Here is a 9,480-nt window from a genome sequence, read left to right as displayed (position 1 = left end):
GGATGGTGAAGGTGATCAGCTCGTGGTTGCTGTCACCCAGCTTCCCATCGATCACTAGGTCACTGATTTAGGTCATCCTCAGTAGCCAGTACCAGGTCAAGCAGCGCTTTGCCTCTCATTGGCCCATAGACTTCTTGAGTCAGGTAGAGTTATTCCATGCATGAGAGAGAGCTTTGCGACTGCTCAGATTTTGCTGAGTGATCCTCCCATGAGATGTCCGGGTAATTGACGTCACCCAAGACAACCATGGTCCTGGGGCATGCAGCTTCAGCCAGTTCCCGGGAGAACTCCTGGTCAAGCTCAGGACTTTGGGTAGGAGGTCTGTAGTAGACCTGTCCTACCCGTTGTGTCACCTGTGCCATGTTCCCCATGGATTTTAACCCAGAGGGTCTCCAGTCGTCCACCCTGGTCACCAATATCAGCTTGCAGGGACATGTAGCTTTCCTTAACATAGACAGCTACACCCCCACCCCTTTTATCTACACGATCCCTCCTGTATAGGATATAGCCATCTATACCCAAGGTCCAGTCATGGCTTGAGTCCCACCAGGTGTCTCTTATCTCTGTGACATCATAATTATTTGCATTGAGCAGGAGGGCAAGCTCCTCCTGCTTGTTTCCCAAGCTCCTGGCATTTGTGTACAGGCAGGCAAGTGTCCCCTTGAGGGCTCTTCCCTTGCCCACAGATTGTACCAGGGCTAGGGCAGGGGTGGGCTCCCTTAAGTGCCTTGGCCTGCTGGCTTTGCAAGGCTTGCTCAGCAGGCCAGCAGTGGTGGTAGTCCCCCTGTCCCCCAACATGTTTAGTTTAAAGCCTGGTGGAGCAGGTCAGCCAGTCTGGCTGAGAAAAGCCTCCTCCCCAGAGGAGAGAGGTAGAGGCCATCTCTTCCCAGCAGCTCGCTGCCTCTCTTGCCAAAGAGCGGGCTGCGGTCATGGAAGCCAAAGCCTTCCCGATGACACCAGCACCGCAGTCTTTGGTTGACTATGTGGATCCTCCTCTCCCTCCTCAGCCCATACCCCAATACTGGAAAGATTGATGAGAACACCCAGACCCTTTAGCCGCGCTCCCAAATTCCTGTAGCACCTCATGACTCAGCTGGGAGCTCTCCGAGCTGTGTCATTGGTGCCCATATGAATAAGAAGCATAGGATGGTCTGTGGGCTGGAGGAGCTTTGGGATCTTCTCCACAAAGTCTCGGATGCGGGCCCCCGGGAAGCAGCAGACTTCCCGGGCTAAGAGGTCGGGGTGGCAGATTGCCCCCTTAGTGCCCCACAGGATGGAGTCTCCCACAACAAACACCTTACATTTTGTCTTGGACAGAGCAGGAGGTCCCAGAGTCCTCCTTTGTCCTGGAGGGAGATTGTGGTTTACCCTCAGGCTCCCAGGGGAGAAGGGCCTGGCAGAAGGAGTCAATCTCCTGCTCACAGTCCCTGTTGGCATGCAGTCTCTGGAATGTGGCCTGGAGCTCTTCCAGCTGGCATGCCAGAGACTCTAATAGGGAGCAGAACCCACAAGGGGAGGTGGCCGTGCTCCTGGACCCAAGAGCCTGAAAAAATAACAGGCAGCCCCTGCAGCGGAGAGCCAAGGGCTCCGTCTGCGTGGAACCCAAACCATGGGCTACATCTGGGTGGTCGTCTCTGAGGTTCTGCGGGGGGGCCGCAGACCCTGAGGGGACCCTCGAGGTGCGGCATGTGCCCATCCGTGTCATGCCTCTGGTAGGCTGGCTACGGCTGGGACTGTATACCCTGGGGGGTTTGCAGGCAGGGTCTTGGGCCCTCCCGTGCAGCCTCCTGTGTGAACTCCATGCTAACTCACACATCAGCAGACAAGTGTGCCTCTTTGCACAGCCTGTTCTCGCTGCTCTGGTCACCTGGCTCCCTGGGGGCCTGGGCCAAATAGGGTTCTGGGTGGGGCTTGACCTGGCCTGGCTCCACTCAGCTACCTCCTCCCACTCACTCAGGGGTTAACCCCCTCCCACCATGGGCCCCCCTTGCTTCCAGCTGTGCTGGGGGTTGGCGGGGGGCTGCAGGGGTGCAGGGGCTCAGCGGGCTTTCACCCACGCATCTCTCACTGCTCCAGAGCCTAACTGGGGCTTTTTTTTGCAGTTGGTGGGTCCTTTTAAACTGCACACATGCACAGTGGGCCCGCCTTCAGGGTAGCTGCTCTCAGGCAAGGGGGGGCCCTGCCTGGGATTTGGGGGGCCCTGCGCTACTGGAGGGGGACTGGTGAGTACCCCCCACCTCTCTCCCTCCCTGGGGGCCTGGGCCAAGTAGGGGCCTGGGAGGGGCTTGACCCAGCCTGGCTCCACTCAGCCGCCTCCTCCCACTCACTCAGGGGTTAACCCCCCTCCCACCACAGGCCCCATTTGCCTCTGGCTGTGCTGGGGGTCAGCAGGGGACTCTGTGGCTGCTGGGGGATCTTTAGGGGGCTTCGGGGGAGTGGGGGTGCAGCGGGCTTTCACCCACGGGTCTCTCGCCACTCCGGAGTCTAACTGCTTTAGTTGGAAGGTAGGTGCAAGGTGGGACCTAAGAGACTGATTCAGAGAAACACAAGATTTCATGTGCAACTATGAGGGGTGTGCAAAATGGGCTGTATTTGATTCAAATTCAGATTCAGCCGGAATCGGGGATAGTGATTCGATTCATTAATTCGGATCACTGTCCCTGATTTGAATCAGCTGAATCTGAAGATTCGATGCTGATTCAGAGAATCAGCAATTGGGCCATAGACACAGCTTTAAACATTTATTCTATACATCTCGAGGTACCAGACGTGGCTCATGAGCGCTGTGATAGTGGAGCAGATGGAACGTCCCACAGGAGTGTAGGGAGGCTCTCCGCATGCCTGGTGGCAGACCCGGAAGTGGACGAGAAGTACTTCTGGTTCACTTCCGGGTCTGTCGCCTAGTGTATGGCAGACCTCCCACTCCCCCGTGACCCCGTGGGTCAGCAATTGGCTGTGGGGGAACCCCAGATGCCCCCCCCCAAACCCAGGAGGCACCATTTGCTGAGCTGGGGGGTGGGAGGGGCACTGTGGCTGACCCAGAAGTGGAGTGCAAGTGCTTCTGGCCCACTTCTGGGTCTGCTGCCGAGCATGGTGGGGAAGCACCACCTTCCCCCCCTGCACTCCCATGGGACACTCCATCTGCCCCAGCATCTCAGCATTCACAAGCCACCTGGTACCCTGAGGTATGTAGAAAGAATATTTAAAGCTGCATCTATGTCTAAATCATCGAATCTCTCTGAATCGACTTGAAGGGTTCTGATTTAATTCAGAGAGATTAAAGGGTCTCCTGATTTGATTCAGAGATTTAGCTGCTGAATCGGGTGAATCTCCGAATTGAATCAGTGACCAAAGCTTTGCACAGCCCTAGCAACAATCTGCCTAGGATATGATAAACTAGGATGTTGCCTAGGAAAGTTTATGCCTCTGTATCAGTTAGTTACTGGAGTGCCACCTGCCCCACCTTCTATCTGGTTGCAGACTAACAGAGCTAACTATGCCTCTTTTCTTTTAGTATTAAAAGGATCAGTCTGATGTAATGAAATCACATAAACACTAATGCTAAGACTAATACCAGTTTCAAATGTTAGCACATGGATTACATGTGATATGGTGCTCACCTGCACATTTACCATTGACTTTGTCAACTTATATGACAATATGCTTGTGTAATTTAGATGACAACCACCCTCTAAGCATATGGAAGGATATTTTCAAATTTGCTTAAGGGATTTGGACCCCCTATTCTCATTAGTTTTGCTCATCTTTGACTTATCTTTATTTAGAAGTTGTGTCTCCAAATCTTTTAGGTGTCTTTTGAAAATCTCAGCCCAGATAATTGAGAGGGTGCTCAATTTAGTGGAAAGACTTCCACTGAGAGGCATGGATATCATGACCTCACACATCTAAAAGATCAATAGATAGCTAGTACACTTAGTCTATAAATTGCCCTTGTTTAAATTAAGAACTTTAGGTCTCAACTCCAGTCATGGTCCTTTCTGTCTTGTACTCTCTATTTTGCTTTTGCTGAGATAAAATGTAGAGTTACATACTGCTTGGGCACCTTCACCGTGTCCCTTTTATGTTTTAATATTTTAATGCAGGAAATTGTAGTCAAGACCAAATGTTACTGCATGCTTGTTAACACACATAATTATAGGCATAGGCATCCTGGATTATGGAAATGGTATTTTACGTATTTAATTGGTCTTTCCCTTCTTTATTCATATTTCACTCAAAATTCTAGATTCCCAGTAAACTTCTGACTTAACCTTTGTGGGTGTCTGTTGTAGCCAGCCCTGTTACAACTTCAGGGGATAGATAGGATTCCCTTTGGTGCTCTTGTGGCTGTTGATCACTCTTGCTTTAGTAGCCTCCTCCTTTACAAAGCTCAAGCCTGATGTCTCTATTCTTATGTTATGTATAATTTTACCACCTTTTAATACAAGCTGATCAGATACCCTCTTCTCTTTCATTCTTTTTCATTTTCTAACCATTTATATATCTGCTACACGGTGCCTACAAAAGTAAGCTTATCAAACCCACAGGGCTTTTAAGTCCATTAAACTTACAGGCTTTATCTTGCTTTACAAAAATACCTTGCCTGGCCTTTTACACCATTTACCAAAAGCTTTAGGCACTTATGTTTTTAATATCTTCCATTCTGCTTCATTATTCTCAGTCCCTCATGCATGCTACATCATGAGATGCCTTTGCTCTGATGATGTCTCATCCATACACTGGAGCTGTAAAATAGAACTTTAAATGTTCTTCTTTTCCTTTTTCTTTTTGTTAGGTTTACAATGTGAGAGACAACATAAAAAAAAATTCTCATCATGTTTCACTTCCCCTTAGGCCTTTAAGTTGAAGTCCAACATTTCCATTGCTTTATAACAAGTTGCCAGCATCTGGCATTCTCTTAATCTTGAGGCAGTGACACAAAGTAACTGGATGGTCAACATGATGTTGCTATGTTTTTTCCCTTTTCACCTTTGGGGAATTATTTTCCCCTTGTTGTCTCTCAGCACGTACTACAGCAGTTAGAATAGCAGGACAGTTATCTTTCTTTTCCGATAAGTATTTTGTTTTTGTTTTTGTTTTTCTTCGTTTTGTTCTAAGGAAGTTCTATTCTAAAAAGTGACTATAAAAGCAGCCCAATCTTACTCAACAAAATGTTTGTTACATATTCAGTTCTATCAATTGACCTTAATAACAACATTGAAAACATTTGTAAGCGCCATCATCCCAGTTCAACACTCCATCTCTATTCAGCAAATCACTTATGCATGTGTTTAGCTTTAGACACATACTTTAGTCCCATTAACAATCCTAAGTACTTTGTAGAGTACAGATGTATATAAGAATGAGCTTAAATGATTTGCGGATTTGAGTTTAGTTGCTGGTAATGTTGGCAAAAATGCATTCTAAGAAAGAATGGACTTGATTGTTTCCCAGCTTTGCATGATCTGGAGAATTCTTTACCAGTCTACATACGCAGTTGCAGTAATTAAAGATAAGATTAAAGGTGTAATCAAATGAAAAGCTTGATTTTAAAATGATACAATGAACTGTGAGTGTAAACACTCTGAGTGTGTACAAGCATTACAGTTAGATGGACCTAACTGAGCTCAGGGTGATCTAAGTACTTAAGGCTAGGGACAGAAATTACACATAAATCGGTAGAAGTGATTGGAAACCGGTTCAGGTCTGTAACACAATAGAAGTTCTGTGCCCATAAACTGCTTCCAAAATGGCCGAAACTGGTTTAAGATAAACCTGACTGGATGTAATATCAGACTTCCCTGATTTACGTTAAATCAGTTTATTGAACTTTTGTCCCAGATCCTGTCCAGATTCAAGTTAACTCACAGTCCCCCAGCATCCCAGGATGCTTTGTATCTCCCTCACAACCTACCCTTTGCAGGATGGATGGGTCAGCCTTGGCCCAAGGTGTCTGCTCCAGCTGAGCAGGGAGGCATGCTTTAGTGCTTTCCAGCTTCTGGCCTGAGCCACTGCAGGCATGTGGCTGTATTTCTGGAATCAAAGATGAATGTTTGTTCACTTGCTTATCTATTCCATCTACAGAGCTTAGACTAACCTGAGAAGATTAAATCAATTCAGCCTCAGGCTTTTTGACTGTACTTAGCCTACAATTGTGAGGGATCACGGGCTTATGTCACCCTAAAAATGATGCACCTGATCTAAAGTTAGTTCTCAGCACAAGTTAATAGTTCTCAGCACAAGTTAACTTGACCTAATGAATGCTTGCATGCATCTCCAGCACAGCTCAGGGCCTGGGAAAGCCCATCCACTTTCCACAGCCCTGAAGTAGTGCTGTTTTAACCCCCTGACCCTGACTGGGCTGTTCTCTCTACCCCTAGACTAGACAACTCCTTCCTCTGGACCCTCTAGTCCCCCTAATTCCACCTCTCCTGCCCTCATGCCACTAGCCCTTTCCCCCAAACCAGTTTACTTGCTTCTGACTGCCCATGAAGCTCCTCCTCACAGGCTGTGAATGATCCTGACTCAGGTTTAGGAAACTTTAAACTAAGCAGCCTAAGTCTGAGCTGGGTCCAGTGGATGTTTGTTTGCACCCCCTTGAGGAGCCTAAACCTTATATTTAATTAACTTGAGAATGTCTACAGGAGGGCTTTAACTATGACTTTTGAATGTGAACTAAGCTATTATAGTTAAACTTGAGGTCTGGTTTAAACAACTCTAGTTAAATCAGTAAAGCCTAAGTTATGTTTGTGCTCTGTTTTCTGGACCCCATGAATTGTTTATCATCTTCTGCCTAATGAGCAGGTTCCAGAAGAAGAAGTGAGAGTGTCTCCCGCTTGCCTCTAGCTCTAGAATGGTGGTTAGAGCACATCTTAGAAGATGGGGATTTGGGCTCTCAGCCTGAGCAGGGCAACTTCCTGAGCAAGTGCTCTAACCATGAAGCTATACTGTAAAGGGTGAATTCTGATACTACCACTTCTGCAATGTCCTGCTCTGTTCTTTCAAAGCAGAGTTGTGAATGCCTGCCTTCATGAGTGAGTTTTAGGCTCTGAAACCCAAATGGACAGAGACACCTGCCTGCAGCTGTGACTCGGGTGCTTATCCACAGATAGGGTGTGAGTTCCTTGCTGACCAGTTAGATGTACATATGCAAATACAGTGAACTGTAATGATAGAAAGATGATGTTTAAAACTAAAAGGTGAGATGGTAAGAGAAAATCTGCAAATCTTTTAAAGTTCTGTTCTACCATGATAATGGATTTTTATGGTACCATGGTAAACCATATTTACCTCCTAATTATTTCCATATCAGTAGGCTCAATTTTATAGATTGGTGGGGGGGAAACAATTATCCAACTATTAGCCTGCAGAAGTCGATCAAAGTTGTGAGAATCAAACTAGATCATTCCTTGATTTTTTATATAGAAGGTCCCATCATCATTATGTGAATACAATATATCTTTAACTTGTAAATCTTTTTAACAACAGGTTGTTAATCAAATGGAATGTAGTGGTCTGTTTCAAAATCTAACCAATATAACAAACAGGTTTATATTACTCAAAAAATTATGCGCCATGTAATTCTAAATCTTAATTCCATGGTCAATTTGTCTTTTCAGAAATATAGAGGGATTAGGTGCTTTTAGGGAGCATGTCACATTTACTTTTTTAATCAAGCCCACAAAATTCTACAATAAAGTCCTAAAAAACAGCTTTATAGCTGTTATAGCAGAAACAGCCACTGGAAAAATCTGAAACCTCACACTTCTATATAGTTCCTACCATTTTACTAACAGATGAACTTATTGTAAGTAATGAAAACTATGTCTGATTTTTTTTTCACCATAGGAAGAATATTCTTAGATTCTTAGATGCTGAAAGAGATGTCTCAGTAGTCAAAAGCAGCTTCAAGCCAGGAGATGTAATTCACTATGTGCTAGACAGACGTCGCACCCTAAACATTTCTCAGGATTTGCACAGGCTCCTTCCTGAAGTCTCACCAATGAAGAACCGCCGGTTTAAAACATGTGCAGTTGTTGGAAATTCTGGCATCCTCCTGGATAGTGGATGTGGAAAAGAGATTGACAACCATGACTTTGTAATAAGGTGAGTTTTCATCTGCTGTTGGAGATTATAACCTACTTTCTGTTCCTTGGACAAGAACTGGCAGAAATACTTTAACCTGAGGTATCAATTTCAGGGATTATTTGTAATTTCTGAGAATTTTATCTGAAGTGATATCTTTCACTGCATGATGCCTAAATTTAATTATAGTCCAGTTTGGAAAGTACACAATTTACTTTTATTTTGAAAAAAGACAAGTATGCACATTTGGAGGTAACAGGTAGATTCGTGTTACTCATTGCTTTTGTTTGTTCATTTTACATTACGCAAATTCATTATTCTGATAGAGTTCATATTGTAAACAGAATATATTTTATTTTTCCAAAATATCCTTCTTAGCGCTTGGATAGTAGATAGGGGTTAACAGTAAATTACTGCATTACTACTTTATACATAAGAGGTAAAATTTCAGCATCATGTACTGGGATCTAACCAGCTGGCTACCATTAAGCTAACTGGAAGCTCTACACCTAAATCCCTGCTCTAAAAATATATGTAAAAATACTATGTCACTTGTACCTTCTTAGACCTCAGAGAGAGATTTTTTCTTCTTCTTGTTATAGGCCTCTGTTTTATTTTGGGCATGAGAGAAGAGGAACAAGAAAACTTTAGAATTGGAAACTATGTTTATCTCCAACTTTTACCTTTCTGATATCTCAGTGTTCTGTCCTACAATAAATAAACCATTTGTAGTTTATGGAGGTAGATGAGCTGTATTTTATTTCAAAGTTATGTTAGCTGTTGGCCACAATGGCAGTAACCAGTTGCCTTCTTTTTCCCCACATGTGCTTACCTTCCACTGAGAATACTTTGACTTCCAAGATAGTCCTCCTGCCTCTGACAGACAGGCTATGGCTGTCTTTTTTTCCCCAGGGACAAGTAGCAGGGGCACACCCTGTGCCATTGCTACTTGGCTCTGGAGAATGCCCATGCTACACATTCTCTGGTGCATGGCAAGCTAGTTCTGGGGCCACCAACTATGCTGGCCCCAGCAGCCTTATCTGGGGTCCTGGGGGCCTTGGGGAAGTGCAGCTGTGGTGTTCCTGCAGCTGGGAACCTGTCCAGCAGCCAGAGCAGGGCTCTGGAGCTGCTGCCATATGCACCACCCCACTTATTTTTTTTGACCACAGGACCTCCTGGGATCAACCGCCTCCTCCCCCTTCCCCCACTGTACTGTAAGGTAGAAGTGTGGGGAATGTCTGCATGTGCAGTGTGTGGTGCTGCAGGTGGATCTGTGTTGCCACATACCACATATCCATGTTCGTCTGGACCCGACCAGGGAGTTCATTATAAATAGTCCATTGCTTAGCTGCTTTTAGCCTAGAGTCTTTTTGCTTGCTGTTATGCTCTTTCCCA

General features: G+C 45.5%; 1 protein-coding gene across 1 annotated transcript in view; it reads left to right on the top strand.

The window, feature by feature from the left end:
• The window catches only part of ST8SIA4 (ST8 alpha-N-acetyl-neuraminide alpha-2,8-sialyltransferase 4), a 119,925-nt gene that overhangs the window by 21,376 nt on the left and 89,069 nt on the right, over window positions 1-9,480 (top strand). The window contains exon 3 of the mRNA XM_019532418.1: window positions 7,849-8,106. Coding sequence (XP_019387963.1) covers window positions 7,849-8,106 — 258 coding nt within the window. The remainder of the gene's footprint in view (window positions 1-7,848; window positions 8,107-9,480) is intronic.

This window comes from Crocodylus porosus, unplaced genomic scaffold (assembly GCF_001723895.1).
Source record: "Crocodylus porosus isolate Cpor-Errol unplaced genomic scaffold, CroPor_comp1, whole genome shotgun sequence".
NCBI lineage: Eukaryota > Metazoa > Chordata > Crocodylia > Crocodylidae > Crocodylus > Crocodylus porosus.
The sequence above is the reverse complement of the archived record's forward strand: the minus strand, read 5'-3'. Positions and strand labels throughout refer to the sequence as shown.